Source organism: Penaeus monodon, chromosome 17, assembly GCF_015228065.2.
Source record: "Penaeus monodon isolate SGIC_2016 chromosome 17, NSTDA_Pmon_1, whole genome shotgun sequence".
In the NCBI taxonomy this organism is placed as follows: domain Eukaryota; kingdom Metazoa; phylum Arthropoda; class Malacostraca; order Decapoda; family Penaeidae; genus Penaeus; species Penaeus monodon.
In genome coordinates this window covers 16,233,846-16,253,511 of record NC_051402.1, presented here as the reverse complement: position 1 = coordinate 16,253,511, position 19,666 = coordinate 16,233,846, and the positions used below count along the sequence as shown (strand labels likewise).

The 19,666-nt window shown below is 46.6% G+C and overlaps 1 protein-coding gene across 2 annotated transcripts in view; it reads left to right on the top strand.

Moving 5' to 3' along the window:
- Positions 1–19,666, top strand: part of LOC119583561 — a 102,864-nt gene that overhangs the window by 60,436 nt on the left and 22,762 nt on the right. For both annotated transcript variants that reach the window (XM_037932108.1, XM_037932107.1), the window contains one exon: positions 1,530–1,693. In XM_037932108.1, coding sequence (XP_037788036.1) covers positions 1,530–1,693 — 164 coding nt within the window. The remainder of the gene's footprint in view (positions 1–1,529; positions 1,694–19,666) is intronic.

The following is a 19,666-nucleotide window of genomic DNA, read 5'->3' as shown; positions in this document are numbered from 1 at the left end:
TGTAAGTTCAGTTTCTTCCATGTTTGATGATAGTTTTCTAATATTGCGACAGCGCTTCTCTGTGTTTTAGGACCGGATACACATTATCAAAGGATTGCTAAAGGTTGCATTGGATTTGAATACTAGCGATATTTGAGGCGGAGTTCGCCATGGCAACGCCGGGGCTAACCTAAGCGTAATTACTAGGCCTATGTAATATGAAGGTCTTTTTCGTCAGTTCGTTTATTTTACTTTCCGAATTCAGAGTCGAGAAGAAATGTTTGCATAGGATTTACTTGTTTATTTAAATTTCAACATATTGTATTCCTTTGTAGTATGAATGCGATCCTGTCAGGTGGACGGAAGGGAGGGTTCTCTCATTCTCTCTCTCTCTCTCTCTCTCTCTCTCTCTCTCTCTCTCTCTCTCTCTCTCTCTCTCTCTCTCTCTCTCTCTCTCTCTCTCTCTCTCTCCCTCTCCCTCTCCCTCTCCCTCTCCCTCCCCCTCCCCCTCCCCCTCCTCCTCCCCCTCCCCCCTCCCCCCCCTCCCTCTCCCTCCCTTTCACTTATTCCTAGTTCTGTCGCCGCGGGTCTTCTCACCCTGTCTCTTCTCTTCCTTGCCTTGTTGTTTCCTCTTCGTTGACCGGTCGTCGCGTGTGAAGTCATTAGCGGCGAGGGCAATTAACACCGTCAAGAAGCTTATTTGGAAGGAAAGGGGGGGGGTGCGGGGCAAGGTTGTACAATGAGGGTTTTTGTCTCTTGAAATCGTATGAATTTTTCGTATTGTTTTTCTTTTTGTATGTCTTTTTTCGTGATTCTTCCATCTTACTTATGTGATTTATTTTTACCACGTATTTTGTTTTTTGTCCGCCATTCAATGTTGTATTTTTTTTCTCCGTTTTTAAATTCCTTTGTACTTCTTTAGTATGCTGTTTTAGCATCTTTCCTTCCCTTTCTCTTTCTCATCTTGCTTGCCTCATCCATCTTCGTCTCGCTTCTTTTCTACTCCTTTACCTCATAATTTGCCTCGTCCTCATTATCGTGTTTTGGTTACAGAAAAAAACGAAAGGCATTATTCTATACATGGCAGAACCTTTTGCCAGTTCGTGTATTTTAGTCAGGCCATTCTTATTTTGTTGTTATTATTTTTTTCTGATTTTCTTTGCTTTCTCTTTTATTATTATTGCCTGCTGTAACACGAGCTTTAAAATGGCACATAAACTTCGCACTCCACTCGCCTTGATTGTGTCACGGCCATTACGTAAACACGAGATCGTTCCTGACGCGTGAGAGCTGACCCTGCGAGTGCCCATGTTTGGCCTCGCAATCATGAAGTGCCTGTAACTCAACCTGCCCGGTCTTATCACCCCCGGGGAGCCTCTCCACGGGGGTGAGAGGGTGCATTGTCTCCCCGCCTCGCCCGCCTGGGGAGAGGATGTCGCCCCTGTGCCCCAGTGTGTCGTGTTAAAAGGGTATTGTTTGGTGCTGTATATCCTATACAATTATTATATTTCTAAGGCTAATCCTGATTTTTTTTTCTCTCCCACCTGCAGGTTCCGGTGACAGCGGCGTCCAGTGCCATAGCATCAGCCTGCCCGCTCCGCCCACGCTGAGACCTCGTTACTGCGACCCTAACCTCGCTTACATGGACAGGATAGTGTTGGAGATCGTGGAGACGGAGGCTATTTACGTGCGGGACCTGAAGGAGATCATTGAGGTAAGGAGATGTTACGTAGTTTATTTTTCGGATAGTTCAAAAATGCGGGTGAAAGATGGGGGAGAGGGAAGGCAGTTTTGGATTTTGCTGCCGGTGGGCGGTTTGCCCGCGAGTTGATAGCGATGCCTTAAAGAGGAAAGTCGTTTCTATGCACTTTTATGGGAGTTTTGAATTATAGGAAGGGTACCGAGCTTAAAGGAAATTTGTGTCGCAGGTATAAAATATAGCGTTCAGAAAAGAGAACGACAGAATGTGTTTTTTTTTCATATATCAGACACGTATGCGAGCAGAAGCATAAGAATTATAACTTCGATAATGGTGCAAGTTGAGATACGTTGATGTGCAAGATTTAAGGAAGGATGATGTGGGGGGGGGGGGTCTAGTTAGGGATGGGGAAGCAGATAAGGGCAGCGGGGGGGGGAGGGGGCGAGGGTTGTTGGCATGTGTAAATAACTTGCGAAACAGCAGACCTCTCATCAAAGCTTCATTTTTAATTAGAGTTTGATGCCCCCACAAGGCGAGGCTTGTAGAGTTACTCAAATCCGAGTTGTTGTTTTTTTATGTGAATATTTTTTATATTCGTTTGTTTCTCCTTCAACAGTGTGGGTTGAAGGGGGGAGGGGGAAGAAAGGGAGGAAGAAAAAGAGGGATGATAGGGGAAGAAAGGGGGGGGGGGAAGAGGGAGAGGGGTGATAGGGGGAGAAGGGGAGGAAGATGAGGAGTGACGAGAGGGAGGGATGAAGGGGGAGAAAGGAAGGAAGAGGGAGAAGGTCGATAGGGGGAGAAAGGGGGGAAGAAGGAGAGGTGAAGGAGGGGAAGAAGAGGAGTGACGATAGGGGGAGAAGGGGGTTGGGGAAAAGAGTTGGCGAGCGCAGTCCTCGTAATCACTGTCATGAGTCGTGCTGCGCTCCCCAAGCACTGCACACTTCGCCCGACGCGCACTTTTATCACTTCCTGCGTCTGTGAAATTGTAAGTGTTTTGGAGCGTGTTTTCAGAAGCCGCGAATTTCTCCTTTTTTTTTCTTTAGAGTAATGCGCTAAAAACAATTTAGAAGTTTTCGTTTTTTTGATGTTTACAGTAACTATTTTCATTATTGAGGAACTCGACAGGAGCGTACCACACAGATGCAAACATTTTAGACATTTATTTACGGAGTGAGTCAGCCGTTTTTCCAAGTACTCTTTCTTGCTTTCTGACGTCAAGTGCCCGAGAAAAACCGCATCTCGCGCGATTCATTCCGAGAGGTTGGAGAAGCGGGAGCCGGGGCGACGAGAAAAGCAGCATCCTTGGCGGCGAAGGTTGGGCGGGCGGGCGTGCGGACAAGTGTTTTTGCGGACTCGGGGTGTGGGCGTGTTGGGTGGAGTGCCTACCAGCCGCCAACCCACACCTGCGCCGTGTTGCCACCGCCCATATGCGCCGTCTGCAGCTCCGGGCGGGCGTGTGGGGGTGCATAATGCGCAAGGGAAAAGGGTTAGGATAAGGGTTACTCCTGGAAGGGTGCGGAGGTAGGGGTTCCAGATAGGCAGTGACGTCACTCCTGGATGCTAAGGGTGGAGCCTCTATTAGTCTCGAAAGATTTTCTCTTTTTGTTTGTAAGCTAGGTGTTATGAGGCGCTGAGCGTGCGCCTTCATAGCTGTCTGTGGTCTGTTATGTCTGGGTCGCGTTTTTGGTGGGATGTCATAACTAGCTGCGAAGGGATACGTAGTGACGGTTGCGGTCAAGCTCCTGGACGGTGCGAAGGTTGTGCGCACGTGAACGCCGTGCTGTGTATCTATTGGGATACTTGGCCGTCGGCTTTGATCGCTGAGCTTGCTAAGGTTTTCCGTTTTGTTTCGTGTTATTTGTCTGTCCTTTTCTTTCTTGTTCTCCATCTCTCTTCCTCCCTGTCTCTTTCCTCTCTCTCTCTCTCCTTCTCTTCTCTTGTTCTTCCTATTTGCCTTTCTCCTCGTTCCTCCTTATCTGTACTCTTTGACTCGTTCTTTTCTGTCTTTTGTCTATCGCTCTAACTTGCTTGGCCGTTCATGTCTATCTTCTATTCTTTGCTCTCTCTCTCTCTCCCTCTCTCTCTCTCTCTCTCTCTTCCTTCTCTCCTCTCTTTTTCTCTTGTTCTCTCTCTCTCTCTCTCTCCTCTCTCTCTCTCTCTCTCTCTCTCTCTCCTCGTCTCTCTCTCTCTCTCTCTCTCTCTCTCTCTCTCTCTCTTCTCTCTCTCTCTCTCTCTCCTCTCTCTCTCTCTCTCTCTTCTCTCCTCTATCTCTCTCTCTCCTGCTCCTCTCTCTCTCTTCTCTCTCTCTCTCTCTCTCTCTCTCTCTCTCTCTCTCTCTCTCTCTCTCTCTCTCTCTCTCTATCTCTCTTTCTCTCTTTCTGTCTCTCTCTCTCTCTTTCTGTCTCTCTCTCTCTCTCTCTCTCTCTCTCTCTGAAACCAGTCGTAATGTATCTCCCTTCCTCCCTCCCTCCCTCGGCGTTTCCCTCCTTTCTCATCCTAATTTATGATAAATACCCTCGGCAGATTGCAGGATCAGCATCTCCCGTCTCGGCAGCATCCAGGGCACGCCAAGATCCTCCTCGGAGAAAGCGTGAAGCGAAGGTCCTCATTGTCGACGGATCATCTTTATCTCGCAGTTGCCGAGCGTCTGGGTTTTTTGTGAGCGGGCTGTTCCTTGTGCCACTTAAGTCAGGTGTTGCCTCCTCATTATGTAACGTATTGGCCCGCTTGTCTACCTGGCGCCGCGGGGGGAGAGGTGTCATTACAGTTAGTTATTGCGATCAATTAAGGCGGAATAGTGGGATGGAAGGTCAGAGGGCGGCCATGAACCGGTTCCGTACTTCGATCGGGTCCTCGTTCCGTGAGGGTGGCCGACGCTCGCCTTATGAGGTATTAAAGGGTGGGTCTAAAAAAACATCACTCGGTTTCTTAATCCCTCACTCCATTACTTTCTAACGCCTTCTCTCCCCAACTCATATCACCTTTAGTTTCCAACTCTAACTCCCTCTTTCCTTCTCGCATCCTGCCCCCCCCCCTCCACTCCCTCACCCTTGCCGTCTCACCTGTTGCTGCCAATAGCCGTCTACTCGTAACACGCTCGCCAACGCCCACTCGACTACCGCCCATTCCTTGTTCGTCCGGCCGCGCCCACACACACACGCGGGCGCGCTTGCACGGGTTGGTGTTCTGCCTGTATGCGCCCGCCTACGTTTAAAGCCATCGCCGTCCTTGTGGGGTATTTCCTCATCAACTTCCTCATACTTTTTTCGTTGGTATGTTATTCACCGGGGAGAGGGGGCGGGGCGATGTAGTCAGCACCCACGTTGATTCACTATAAAGTTTTCAGTCAGTCACTGTAACAGTTCTTCTGAGTTCTGTATGACGTCACAACAGAATCGTTTCTCGTCGTACTCGGCTCATTCGTCTGATTTTCTTCTGTCTTCATTCACGCACCCAAGCTATAGATCTTATAAAATCTTACTCAGCCAGATATGTTCCGGAATCACATGCGTTCGTCACAATCCTGCACAATGCCTGTACTACCTGAGCGATCCAGCAGGTGAAGGTGGTGGTGGCGGTGGCGGGAGAAGAAGAAGAAGAAGATGTAGAAGAAGAAGAATGGGAAGAAGAAGGAGGAGGAGGAGGGGTATTTCCAATGCCGTCCTCGTGTGTGTCTGTAGCTCCGTCGCATTACGTATGCCAAGTACGGCCTGGTTTAGGCCTCATCTGCATAACTTCGTCACACCTTAGACAATTGGATTACCGTTTTGACTCCCGATCTACAGCCCTGCAGCTGCACCGACGTCAAAGGGGTCCAGGGAAGGGGGTGGAGGGAGAGGGAGGGGAGGGGGTTCTTTCCCCCCGGCGTCGTGATTGGCTCGTCGAAAAGTCGAGGGTCAGGTTTTGATTGGCCATTCCCTCTCCCTTATTGCATTCTGTGATTGGCTGCGCCGGGGGTTTAAAGTCGAATTGAAAGATCGTTATAATTTATTGGTCATTTTTATTCGCCGGATGAAGGCTTTATTATATTTTTTTCACGTATAGCAATAGATTTTTATGCTTCGGCCGTATCGCTTCTGTGCACGTAAAAAAGTACTCATGGAAAGATATTGGCTGCCTCGGAAGATCCATAAAAGAAAAAAAAACATGGGGCCTGCCTGTGTGACGGCGCCCTTGAAATGCGTGGGAGGAAGGACAGGCAGGAAGTACGGTGTGGGAGCGGATCTGCGGCCCCGGAACACGAAAAGTACTCTCGCGGTTGGTCACGGCCGGTCACTCGGTCATCCTAGCGACCAAGTCAGGTCACTGGCGAACGGGGTGACGCGACTCTCAGCGATCGGCTTGTTAGGGATTACGTCATTCCACTTACCTTATGAATGCGAGGTCAGCGGGATACATAACAGTTGCTTTGCATTGGCGATGCGTGTTATTTCCCCTGGAGGGGCGGGTCCTTGAGGACTTCGGCTGATTGCTTGTGATTATGGAAGGGTAGTTTTCTTGAAAAGTCTCTTTTTTCTACCTGTTTTAATTAATCTTTCCCTTCTTTCTATTTATTCCTACACGTCTAGTCATTCATGTCTCTCTATCCTTGCATCTCTCTCCCTACGCAGAGACTCGTATTGTCACATTTGGTCTCCCGTTTTTGGCTCCCTGTCTTATCTCTGTCCTGCCCTTACGTCCCTTTATAAATCCCTCCCTCTCTCCCTGCCCCACTCCCTCATTCCTCCCTTCCGCTTACTCTTATCCTTTCTCCATCCCTCCGTCCCTCCTTTCCTTACTCCATCCCTCCCTCCCTCACCCACTCACTCCTTCCCTTACTCTCTGACTCCTTCCCTCTCTCTCTCTCACCAGCTCTCTCACTCACGAATATCCCTCCGTCACACTCCCTCCCTCCCACACTTCTTCCCTCCCTCCCTTATGCCTTCCCTCCCTCCCTCATTTTCTCCTTCACTCCCTCCCTCCCTCACTCCTTTGTTCCCTCCCACTAGGCTAATCATATCAGGGGCGAGTAGGAGCGTCAGACTACGTGGGCATAACGACATCAAGCGGCCGTCACTCATAGCTCGCTTTTGCAAATTGATGAGCGTCTTAGTTTTACGGTTGAGACGATACTTCCGGTTGAAGGCGTCTGGTCGTGTCGTGAGTTTTTATGTTAGGTTTGATTTCTTTTTTTTTTTCCTTTTTTTTTTACTCCACTGCAAAGGCGAGGAGTATGCTTTCTTTACATATTGGGGATGTTTTTTTTTGTATTCGTCTCGATTTTTTTTTTTTTTTTTTTTTTTTTTTTTTTTTGGGGGGGGGGAGGTGTCGAGTCATTTCGTTTTATTCTCGTTTACATTTTATTGGGGGGAGATTGTGGTCTTTATCATTGAGTCTTCGTGGAGAAAGTTGGGCAACGTATTGTTTGCTCCTTTTAGCGAAGTTGAGAATCCAGTTTCCAGATTTGGTCATGGATAAGAAACAGGCGCGATAATTTCTTTATTTATGGGCCAAAGGAAGCAGTTTCTGTCACCCATTTTTGCATGACATTAACGCCGAGTACTGTTTACCGGACTACGATAGATGAAGTATAAACTCTTATTTAGTAGCGGGGTTGCTCATACTGCAACTGTGGGATAAAATGTGTGTACATATGTTGACTCCTCCCATCATGCCCATATTTGGCAACCCGTCTAGAGTTGACACGCCCACCTCCTCACCTGCCTTGCTCACCCGTGGCTAATGAACGCTTGACCGGGGGAAATATAGCGCATCAATATAGCACAGCGATCGTTCAGGCAGTGAGATATAGATATAGAAAGGCATAGAAGGCTATAGACATCCGCGTAGGAGTACGATTGTTTATGTTATTAGTGTTGTCGGGCGATATAGAGGGAGCGAGGATTTAGGCGCGGGCGAATTTCTTATCCTTTACTGTAGTGTGTTGAAACGTTCTTAAAGATGTTTATTACGTGCGAGTGTTTCTTCGAGTGACAGTTAGTGATGACCATATTTTTCAACTTTTTTTTTTTAAAGATTCTCCGTGATTATCTTCATTATTATGACTTATTACATTGATAATTAATCTTCACGAGAGAGAATGAAGATTGAGGGGGATCCCTTAGCATGTCAAGGCCTCCCAGCTGTGTGTTGCCTCCGTGCCGTATGAGTCAAGTGACAGCGGTGTGCGAGGGAATATGGAGAGAGAGAGAGAGAGAGAGAGAGAGAGAGAGAGAGAGAGAGAGAGAGAGAGAGAGAGAGATTGAGGGAGATGGGAGAGAGCGATTGGGGGAGGAGGAGATGGGGAGAAGAGCGATTGGGGGAGGAGGAGATGGTGAGAAAGAGAGGGGGGAAGGGGGAGATGGGGAGAAAGAGCGGGGAGAGGAGGAGATGGCGGAGAGAGAGAGAGAGAGAGAGAGAGAGAGAGAGAGAGAGAGAGAGAGAGAGAGAGAGAGATGGGAGAGAGAGAGAGAGAGGAGAGAGAGAAGAGAGGAGAGGAGAGAGAGAGAGAGAGAGAGAGAGAGAGAGAGAGAGAGAGAGGAGAGAGTGTGTGTTCTTACAATTTGTGCTTGATCTTGGGGGGGGGGTCAGAATTTTTATTTTATTTTTTTTTTTTTTTTTCTTTAATCGTTTTAACAAATTTCTCGTCCGATATTTACGAGTTCGTCCCCCGAGGCCCAACACGAGGCGGCCCTTCCATCCACGCAGGTAATGTTTTCTAATTATACTTCTTGAGATGTAAACCGTTCACCTCCGCCCACTCTCGGCCCTTTCCCCCGCTTCCTACTTCTCCTCTTCTTCTCTTCGTATCTTCTCTTCTCCTCTTTCTCATATTCTCTTCTCATCTTCTTCTCTCCCCTTCTCTGCTCCTCCTCCTTCCAAGTCTCCTTTTTTTTTTCTCTCTACCTCCTGCTTCATCTCCTCTCATTGTCTCTCTCATGAAGGATGAAGAACATGACACCAGCCGGAATTGTGGACAAGGCCGAGTAGCTTTCACATGATCTGCAGAGAGTAACTTAAGGCTGCATGGGAGATAGATAGATAAGGAGGGAGGGAGTGGGAGTGGGAGTTGGAGGGAGGGAGTGGGAGTTGGAGTTGGAGTTGGAAGGGGGAATGGGAGTGGGAGTGGGAGTTGGAGTTGGAGAGAGGGAGGGAGGGAATGGCAGAGAAACTGTGTGTAAATTCAACTTCTTCATTCAAGCCATACTTACTAAGGACATAAAAAACAGACGCAATATTGCAAGATGTTTAGATTTTTGCTTCCGAAAATAATGGCACATATTGTATTTTCCTCCGTTTGATTTATCCTTTATTTAACCGAGATGCAAATTTGAATTCGCACCGAACACCCAAGATCCCGGTCCTCGAGTGACGTCACACCGGGCATCCTTAGCGCCTCAGAGGATTGTTTACGAGGATGACGCGAAGGGCGACCCGGTCCACCTGCCCTGCGGACGTCTTCATTGTCAGAGAGTTGATAAGTCGGCCATTATCCGTGTGTTACTCGGACGTCACCCCTTCATCCGTCATCATTTGGCTAAGTGACTTCAGGCGGCCTTTGTGCGATTCGGGAGGACGGCGCGCGGAAGATTCCGGGAGGCGGAGGCGGCCCCGAGGACTGGGAACGGCGGTTGGGTTTTCATCCGTATTTCCCTTTTTCTTCTGGTCTCCACTATCTTCGCCGAATTTAGTTTTTTATTTATTTATTTATTTATTTTTTACTTTAAAAAATAATATATGTATATATATTTTTTTACTTTTATTATTTAAAAAAGTTTTTGCGTGTGTGTGTATACTATGCATTTCCGCCATTTTCACTTTTTTTTCTGTTCATCTTCTCATTTTTATCCCCCCCTTCTTTTCATTCTTGCGCGACATCCACGTGGACGGCATGCGGATTGGGGTGGGGTGGGGGGGGGTGAATGGGAAGGGGGTGGGGGGAAAGACAAATATCCGACCCTTACGCTCATCCTTATAGGGGCAGATGTCATCATGCTGTGATGTCTCCGCCGTGATGTATCGGGGCGCCACATGGGGGATGTGATATAGGAAAGTCAGGGGGAGGGGGGAGGGGGAGGAGGGTATGTAGCCGATATATTTATAGACGAAAGAATATGAAAGAAGGAAGGGGGAGGTGAGGGGGAGGAGGGGGTAAAGTTTGGGGGGAAAGGGGGAGGGAGGAGATAGTGAGTGAACAGGGAGAGGGACATGGGCTCTCTCTCTCTCTCTCTCTCTCTCTCTCTCTCTCTCTCTCTCTCTCTCTCTCATCTCTCCTCTCCTCACCTCTCTCTCCTCTTCTCTCTCTCTTCTCTCTCTTTTCTCTCTCTCTCTCTCTCTCTCCTCTCCTCTCTCTCTCTTCTCTCTCTCTCTCTCATCTCTCTCTCCCTCTTCTATTCTCTTCTCTTTCTCTCTCTCTCCCTCTCTCTCTCTCTCTCTCTCTCTCTCTCTCTAAGATGATTATCGCTCGCCTTGTGAGATCGAGGTCTCTCATGCTTACACGTTTCCTTTTTCGGGAGACGGTTGACATTTGATTGATTGATTTGATTGTTCGATTGTTTGGCTGCTTGATTCTGCGGCCGAAGCACAAGGTCGAGAAAATCTGAAACGAGCTTCAGCATCTAACTGATAAAGGCACTGAAACAGCTACCAAAAAAAAAGGGTTTCTCAAAGTTTGATCCACAATCCAGAAGCAAGGCAAGGGCGGCCGTTGGTCAGACGATAACCGGTTCTAATTGGTAGATAACCTTCAGATGATGATAACGACCGTGACGTCATTAGCAGGCCGGACAAGCAGTTTATCCCTCTTTTAAACTGGGTATCTGTGATGATAAGACGGGTAGCCCAGTGGCTTGTTTTTTTTGTGTATTGTTATATATAGTTTAAGTAGATATATCTAACTTTAGTCGGTGAGGCAGAGGAAAGTTTGGTGGTTCTTGGGAGGTAGCAAATGTGTTTTTTTTCCTGTGATATACAGCCTGTGTATTGTTTGTGTATAGTGTGTTGTGTGTGTGTGTGGTGGTGGTGCGTGCGTGCGTGCGCGCGTGCGTGTGGGCGTGGGGGGGTGTGTGTGTGTGAGTGTGTGTGTGTGTGTGTGTGTGTGTGTGTGTGTGTGTGTGTGTGTGTGTGTGTGTGTATGCGCATGCGTGGTGTGTGAGTGTGAGTATATGTATATGTATATGTGTATGTAATATATATATATATATATATATATATATATATATATATATATATATATATATATATATTAATTTTTTTTACAAAGAAATCATATTCATATGTAGACGTCCTCTATTAAGCATGGTCGTCTGTACTCCAGACAGAGGAATGTGACCTTCGTGGCACCGAAGTAGCCGAAGGTACAGGCTATTGATCATTGCCATCTACAAGCGCACCTTGATAATATTCTTTGGGCTTAAGTCACAATGGGTTAGATTTGCCACGGTGTCGCGGTGTGACAAGCGCAGGAAATACGACCTCATTGCTTTAGCGCATCTGCATTATTTTCTATTTTTATTTTATTTTTTTCTCATAGGGTTCTGGTTTTGCGAAAATGAACGCCCGTGCAAGGATACCCATTCTTATTAGATATCCAATTAATGTGTTTATTTTTTTTTCGCGGGTGTAATTTTTGATTGGTTCTGCGGTTGTAATGACATGCGCGCCGTACTTTATGTATTTTTTAATCTTCTTTTTTTTTCTTTTTTCTTAACGTACCTAACCGTGGAATTCAAAACTTGCTGATTTTTTTTTTCAGTTTTTTTATTATTACTCTCATTATTTTTGTATTATAAACCTTACGTAATGGGTTATTTGAAACGCCCACTGACATATGACGCCAGTATGCCAATCAGCAAAAAAACAACAGCCACTTTTATGACCAAGCTTTTTCTCTGTCTTTTTGTCATTATTTCAAACTAGTTTCATAAAGAAGAGAAAGGAAGATTCGCCAAACTAGACTTACTTTGTTCTAAAGTGGGAGGAAAGAAGGGGAGAGGGAGAGAGAGAGAGAGAGAGAGAGAGAGAGAGAGAGAGAGAGAGAGAGAGAGAGAGAGAGAGAGAGAGAGAGAGAGAGAGAGAGAGAGAGTCTGAGAGACAAGAAGACAGAGAGAAAAGCAAGAACAAGAAAACCCGTATATAACAAGAAAGAAACACACACAAAAAAAAACAAGAATGCGTAGTAAAACCGGAAAGAAAACAGACAAGAGAATTCAAATTCCTCTCTATCCGTGTCTCGCCGTTCCCGAGGCTCCGGGCTCGGTTCATCGAGCGTGGGGATCGTAAACTTCATTGTGTTTACAGTGTCTCCTTCTCGTCGGGTTCGGAAGACTGTTTTCTTTGCTCTTTTTTAATGGAAGATTTGCGGTATTGGGGAAGATTGGGTCTGTTGTTGATGCCATGGCGCCGTAGAATTAATGTTTGTTGTAAGTTGTTTCGGAGAGAGTGGGTGATCCGTTTTTGTTTTTTTTCCGCTCTCTTTTTTCGATAGGGGAATGTAGATGTATTTCTAGACATGGGTGAGGAGATTTTTTTGAGTCTCATTGCTGCTAAATAAGAAAATTCCTCGGTTAAAAAAAAGAGAGAGAGTTTTTTCTCGACTTCATGTGATTGCCTATACTTAACGTTACTTACATGGAGAACCCGCCAAATAACAGCATTTCCCAGTCGCTCCCTCGGATTTATGCATCAAAAAAAGAAAGAAAGAAAGAAAAAAGAAAAGAATAAAAGAAGGTGAAAGCAATGGTCGGGGAAAAGGGCGAAAAAGGGTGACAACAACAAAAAAGAGGTTTGCGAATTTCTCCAATGTGTTTGGGCGCGTCTCCCCTGCCGGGCGTGAGAAAACGGGAATATTGTGCGGACTGAAAAATGTCCCCGCTCTGCTGCCTGCTTGCGTGGCCCGAGCGAGATTTATGTCTGTCCCACTTGGCCCGCCCGATTTATGCCGATTGTTACACGCGGTCTGCTTTTGTGCGCTCCGTGTCCGAGCTAAATTGCTTATTATGATAGCGGCGCTGGCCTTGCATCCGACGGAGAGGAGGCGGAGTTTTGATGTCCAAGCCCCTTTTTTTGCATGCTTTCGTGAGGACATACTGCGCGGTTGCCTGAATGGTGAAGGAACATGGCTATAAAACGCTTGTCATTTATGTTTAATGACTGGAATAATCCGAAATGGAGAGGAGGATTCCATTCGGGAATCTTCTGTGACAAATGTTATATTAATAAAATTTTGCTTCAAGAAGCTAACACACACACACACACGCGCCCACACGCTCACACACGCTCACAGAGTTTGTCTTGGCATCCCGAGCGCTTGTCGAGATCAGGAATCAAGAATGCTGGCGCCTGATTGCTCTGATGTCTCGCGTTTTGGACGACGTGATTGAGGGACAACACCTTCAGTGCTCTTGAAGGTCACACCCGCTCTTTCTGTTTTACTTTCTCTGTTTCTGTATCTTTGTTTTTTGTATTTGTAAATTTCTTTTTGTTTTTCTTCTCTCTCTCTCTCTCTCTCTCTCTCTCTCTCTCTCTCTCTCTCTCTCTCTCTCTCTCTCTCTCTCTCTCTCTCTCTCTCTCTCTCTCTCTCTCCTCTCCCTCCTCTCCCTCTCCCTCTCCTCTCCTCTTCTCTCTCTCTCTCTCTCTCTCTCTCTCTCTCTCTTTTTTCACCATAGTTTCTAGATACTCGTCAGACCGCTCACATGCATGCACAATGTTTCATCTTATTAATATGTGCTACTCAGTATCACATTATCTCTTATTTTCTCTAAATTTCACCTCCACCATACCAAACCTTTCTGTGTTTCTCCTTTCTCCTCCCTTTCTTCTCCATTCGCCTCCTCTTCCTCCTTTCTCGCCACCCCAGCTGCGGCAGATGTCAGCAGAGGAGCCAATCTCCACAAATGATGTTTCCCCCTTGGCGTCCTCTCATATGTCACTTTAAAGGATGTCGGGAGGGAAAAAATAAGAAATTAAGAATAGGAATAAGAATAAAGAAAAGAAATGAAAAGATGAAAATGCAAGGTTTCGTCCCATAATGGTGGCTAATGGCGGACTCTCTAGGGGGTTCTTTTTCCCACCATTTTTTTTTATTCGAGTGCATATGTTAGTGTGTGCTTGCTTACTTGCTTGAGGGTTGTCAAGTGACGGCTTGGTTTTTTCATGTATCCATTCAGCTTCTATTTTATTTTCTTACTGTTCTTTTATATACCCTCCTCATGGTAGATTCGTTTTGTTCACGTATCCCCTCTGAATGATAGCTATTATATTTTGAAATCAAGTTTTTTTTTTTCAGGGAATATAGCAAATAATACGTCATTATTCCTGTCTTTAACCTTTCCCCCCAGAAGAACAGCGGTTAAGGAAGGTTTTAGGGGCACGGGGTAGGGGGGGGTAGAGAGAGGGGGCAGGATAAGTAGTGACGTCATGTTTACCGTCTAGCTCGGACCGACTTAGACGACAAAACCGCATCATTTTTATGGCAGATGTTTTGTTCACTTAGCTCTGGTCCCTACCGATACAGAAGAGGCTTGTTATTCACGTCGGTTGTAGAGGAGAGACTCTCTTAAATCTTTGAAAAAAATAATTTTAAAAAATAGAGATAAAAAAAATTATTGAAGACGGCGGAGGGGAAAAGTAAAAGTAACTTGTAGGAAGAAGAGAAAGTTCTAGATTTTGTGGTTGTCGTAATGATAAAAAAGAGAATGATAATAAGGAAAATTTAGAAGAAACGACCGGAGCTTTCCCTGACAGACGAATTTGAAGTCGGTTGATTAGCTATTATAAGAATTGCGAGAGAGTGTGGCCATGTCCATTAAGTCTTTAAAACACATTTTGTTATGGGGATAGCAGGTGTGAAGCAATAACTTTATCGTGTATTTGTGCTATCTCTTTCTGACTATTGTCTGTGTGTGTAAGGATCCCCGATCATTGCAACAAGTTAGGTCAAAGGTTGCGCTATGGACCGTGACTGGCTGACCTGTGCAAGGCTTCCTCCTCCCTCTCCTCCTCCTTCTTCTCTCTTCTTCTTCTTCTTCTTCATCTTCTTCTTTTACTTCTACTTCTACATATACTTCCCCCTCTTCTAATTCCTCCCAACTCTCCTCCTCTTTCTCCTCCTCCTCCGCCTCCACCTCCTCTTCCTCTCCTCCTCCTCCTCCTCCTCCTCCTCCTCCTCCTCCTCCTCCTCCTCTTCCTCCTCCTCCTCCTCCTCCTCCTCTTCCTCCCCCACTCTCTCCTCTCCTCCTCTTCTCTCCTCTCTCCTCTCCTCTCCTCTTCCTCCACCTTCTAGCCTGTCGGAGCCACCTGCTGAATCCTGTCCGCTCCTTCCCGTCTTTGTCAGAGCGAGAGTCACGACCGTCTGCGCCGCCACGAGCCCCGTTCTGTGCTCTCGTAACTCTCGTCTTAATGAACGTGTCGTTGTGATTGGAAAACTATGTGGATGATCATGTGTAAGGAGCGAAAGGCCATCGTTGGTTGTGAATTTTAAACCTGATCATCCTTTTCTTACTTGCATTAGGGACAGACGATACGGAGCATGGCAGAAAGGAGGGGATGGGAAAGGGAGAGAAGGAGGAGGGAAAGGGAGAGAAAGGGAGGGAAGGGCGTTAGGGACTAGGATGGGTCAACAGCCTCGCGTAGGTCATGCTGGCCCCTGAACCGTGACTGCTTTTTCGCTGGCCGTCTGTGGGTATGTGTAGAGGGGGGAGGGGTAGGTCGTCTGGCCGGGCTTTGTTGCTGTCGGTGGACCAGGGGGGGAGGGGGAAGGGCAGCTGTTAAAAGGTCATGGGAGCCTAGGTCATTTTGATTTATTGCATGTTATATACCTTTTCATAGGGCTTGTAAAAGAAAAAGACCATCAATATATATGATATATAAGTCTAGAATGTTCGGCCAAATATAGAGACGCCAGAGTTTTAGATCATGTAGTTCGTGTACGCATGTGTATGTGCAAAAGTGTCTGTCTGTGTCTGAGACGTAATAAACCCCTCTTCTTAAAGTCGTCCCTCCCACCCCCATCAAGAGGACAGGAGCGGAACACCATTTGTTAAGTAGGCAGGTTGTGCCGACGGCCGTACCTGTAATTAACATGTACGCGGGATTAATGTTTCCAGCGCCATCCGCCGTGACTCGGGGGGCCGGAGGTGCTATTCACGCCCGAAGAGTTGATGCTAGTTCCGTTGCTAGTTCCGTTCATGCCGTGTGATGTCGGTGAACAAACCTCTGAAGGAACGTGGGATTTCTTTTAGAAATGAAGAGGCTGGTACTTGGAACGGCTTGCAGGCTTGTGGAGTCGGTGGTCAATAAGTGTAAGAGTTTTTGTTTATTTTTTTGGTGTAAGGAATGTACGTAAGATTTTACACGCATTGAGCGCAGGGAAAATTAAACGATGAAATTGATGGCGTAAAAGATTTAAAAGCAATATAGCCCATCGACATTTTAAAATATATAAATACTCGCCCGTCCACGTCTATAAACAAACACAGGCGCCACGAGGAGTCGTATCTATAATTAAGAATAGTTTTTGTGTTTACGTTCCCTCTCCTTAAACGTGCCAGATTTGGACTTGATAAGTGGGCGGCCGTTGCAACGCCGTCGCAACAAGAAAAGATTCTGTAAAGAAAAGTTTCAAGAGATTTTCCCAAAGGACGCGGCCTCTGTTTTATGTGGTTGCCGGGAGATGGCGTTACCTGGCTGCTGTCTCCTCTGCGACCTTGCGTTTAAGGACAGCTCTTTATTTTCTATTTTCAAGTATGTATGGATTTTTTTTTTTTTTTTATACGTGTGTTGACTATGTTCCTAATTTTTTCCCCTTTTCTTTCTCTTTGCAGGTGAGTGTTAGCACGTGTGTGGTGTTGGTGTTTTCGCGGATATTTGGTAAGTGTTCCTCGTGATGGAAGCTCTGCTGCCCATGACCCAGAGATGTGACTCAGAGATGCCCCATCAGGTTATCTTAGTCAATGAGGTACTTATATTCAGCACGGATTCTGATCGTATGATTTGTCCCGATATTAACATTAAGAGATTGAATGCCATGTGTACATCCATAAGATTGACTTTCATTGATGTTTTTTGACGCGTGTGAAGAAATAATCCCAACATGTTATGGCTGTGAGCAGACGTTTAGCACTTTTTTTGTCGCATTTGCAAGTTTTGGCACAAGACACCGTATTTGCAGTGGGATTCTCCGTTGAGTAAGAGATCCCAAAGAACGTTTTCTATGGGGGGGGGGGGGTACAGAGAGGGCGCCGCTACCATAGCAGCCACGCGTGACCCTGAGTTTATTTCGGAAGTTGTTTTTATAGAGAGATTGAATGAAAGAGAAAGAGAGAGAAGGGTGAAAAGGGAAAGGGAAAAGCTCAAGTACACAAGAAGATGTAAGATGTTGCTACACGGATTGCGGTGGCAAGGAAGAGCGGAGACTTAGGGGATGTACACGGATTCTCTCCTCCCTGACATCGTAAGCAAACAGCGGGGCCATTACGCTCACATAAGTTCTCGGTTGAAAGAGAGGGAGAGGGAGAGGGAGAGAGAGAGAGAGAGAGAGAGAGAGAGAGAGAGAGAGGAGAGAGAGAGAGAGAGAGAGAGAGAGAGAGAGAGAGAGAGAGAGAGAGAGAGAGAGAGAGAGAGAGAAGAGGAAGAGAGGGGGGTCAGACAGACAGACAAATAGAGGGGAAAGGGTAATAAAAAGACAGAAAGACAGACAAAGGCAAGAGAGGAAAGGGCAGAAGAGAGGCAGACACACAGACGGACAGGCAGGAAAGGGCACGGCCAACACCCCCCGCCGTAACCGATGGCAGAGAAAGTAAAAGAAGAATGGGCTAATCCTCGACGGACGGAGCCTGATGTTTGTTTTCACTCTTAATACTTAGCGAAGGGCCTTTTTTCTGAAAGAGGAGAGCGGGGGGGAAGCGAAAGACCTCGCTGATCTGACCTTCTTTAGCATTTTGAACGCTGCTCTTTTTTTGTTTTTTCTTTTACGCTCGTGTTCTCTCCTCTCTTCTCTTCGTTTTTATTCTTCTCTCTCTCTTATTTCGGTCAATATTTACATAGCTCGACTGCCATATTTTAAAGAAATTTTCCACGGATGTTACGACCATTATATTAGCCTCTATATCATCCCTCGGAATTTTGGAAGATCAGGTGAAAAGAGGGCTGATTGCGGGTGACTTGAACGCCGCAGACCCACCAGTGGGCGTCGTTTTGCAATCCCTTATCGCGGGCGGCGCAGGGGGGCGGGAGGCGAGGACAATGATCGCGGTCGGGCTCGTGATTTTATGTATCATAATGAACCGCTGGTGCCATCCCACTTAGGGAAGATTTGCTTCACGGGGCATTGTGGGGATTCTTCGGTAACCGCCCCTTAGAGAGCCGGTCCTTTCAAGGGGCTGAGATAGTGGGCCGTTGTCGAGCCACTTCGGACGGCGTTCTGTGCGGCGCGGTTTCCATGCTTCCAGGTCGATCGGTATCCTTCGTTTTTTAGGGTGTGTTGTGATGAAGAATGTGTGTGTGTGTGTGTGTGTGTGTGTGTGTGTGTGTGTGAGAGAGAGAGAGAGAGAGAGAGAGAGAGAGAGAGAGAGAGAGAGAGGAGAGAGAGAGAGAGAGAGAGAGAGAAAGACCTTGGGTGGAGTTGAGGTTTCGGTTGAGATTTTTTTCTTTTCTTTTTTCTTCACCGTTTCCCTTTCTTCGTAAGGGCACTAACCCCCCCCCCCCCTTCCTTCGCCGTATCATCTACTTGTTGGTTATTTCTTCTTGCTTTCTTTTTTTTTTTTCCTTCCTCTCTCACCATTTTAGTTTAGTTTAGTTTATGTTTTTTTTTCTGCTCGTATTTACTCTTTCCTTCGTCATCTACTCGTGTCTCCTCCCTCTTTTATTGTTTTTATTCTCATTTACTTCGTTGTCGCGGCTGTATGTCAAACGTGCCAACACACCACACCAGCGTCAACACGATTTAACGACCGACGTTTTTGGCAGATTGTATTTCCAATTACAGCCTCGTCACACTTCTTCACGTGATCTGTGAGGGAACAGATAATTAAATGTAAATAATGAATGAATAGCAAAACACTCTTCCGTGCTGATACAATGGAAGAAAAACCCACAATGCAAAAACTAGATTTATTGAAAGTGAGACTACAGTTTCGAAATCCACCTGGATTCCATCTTCAGGTGGGTTTTTCTTCCATAAATAATGAATGTAAAGGTGTTGGTGTCGCGACCTCGTGTTAGGAGAAGACACTTGGAAAATAAAATCTTCGTGATCGGAAAGCAATGTCATTTCAAGACGAGGTCAGAGTTCATCCCGCGATGCAGACGAGGTCGAGGGTCATTTAGTTTAAGCTCCGAGTAACTGTCGGGGAATGTTTGGGTAACTAATACTCGACCGGCGGGGGAGGGAGGGGAAGGGGAGGGGAGGAGGGGCGAGGGCGAGCAACACGAGACACCGCGGGGCTCGAAAGGGTGCGGGACATAACGAGGGTGCCAATTAAGTGCCTCCGGGTGCCGCAGGGTATCGCGCCTCGCCCTGGCTCGTAAACGTCCCCCGTAGGTCGATTTTTACGCGTTTTATGGAGATGTTGCGGCCAGATTACGGTCGCCAGGAATTTGTTACTGGCGAAGGCTTTTTTATAATCGACCGGGTTCTTTTTTTATTTCTTTGTGTTTGGGGAAATTTGATCTTTGTTTTTCTAGAGTCGAATTTCAGCGAAAAGTCTCGTATGATAAATTGCGTCGGTAAACAGCTGACTGACATGAATAAGCGATCACCAAATGTCTCATCGAGTTGATTCCTTCGGAGCTGGGTGATTAGGATAATGGCCCGCCTTGTTAAGAGCAAGTAGCATCATCATCATCATCTCCATCGCACCCCCCCCTCCTTCCCCCGCCCATCCTCTCCCACCCTCCCTCCCCCGCCCACATTCTCAGACTCCTGCCCTCATACTCACCCTGGCTTCCGTAAGGGTGGACATAGGGTGGGCGCTTCCTGATTTAGATTAACGATGGGAATTAAGGAGGCGA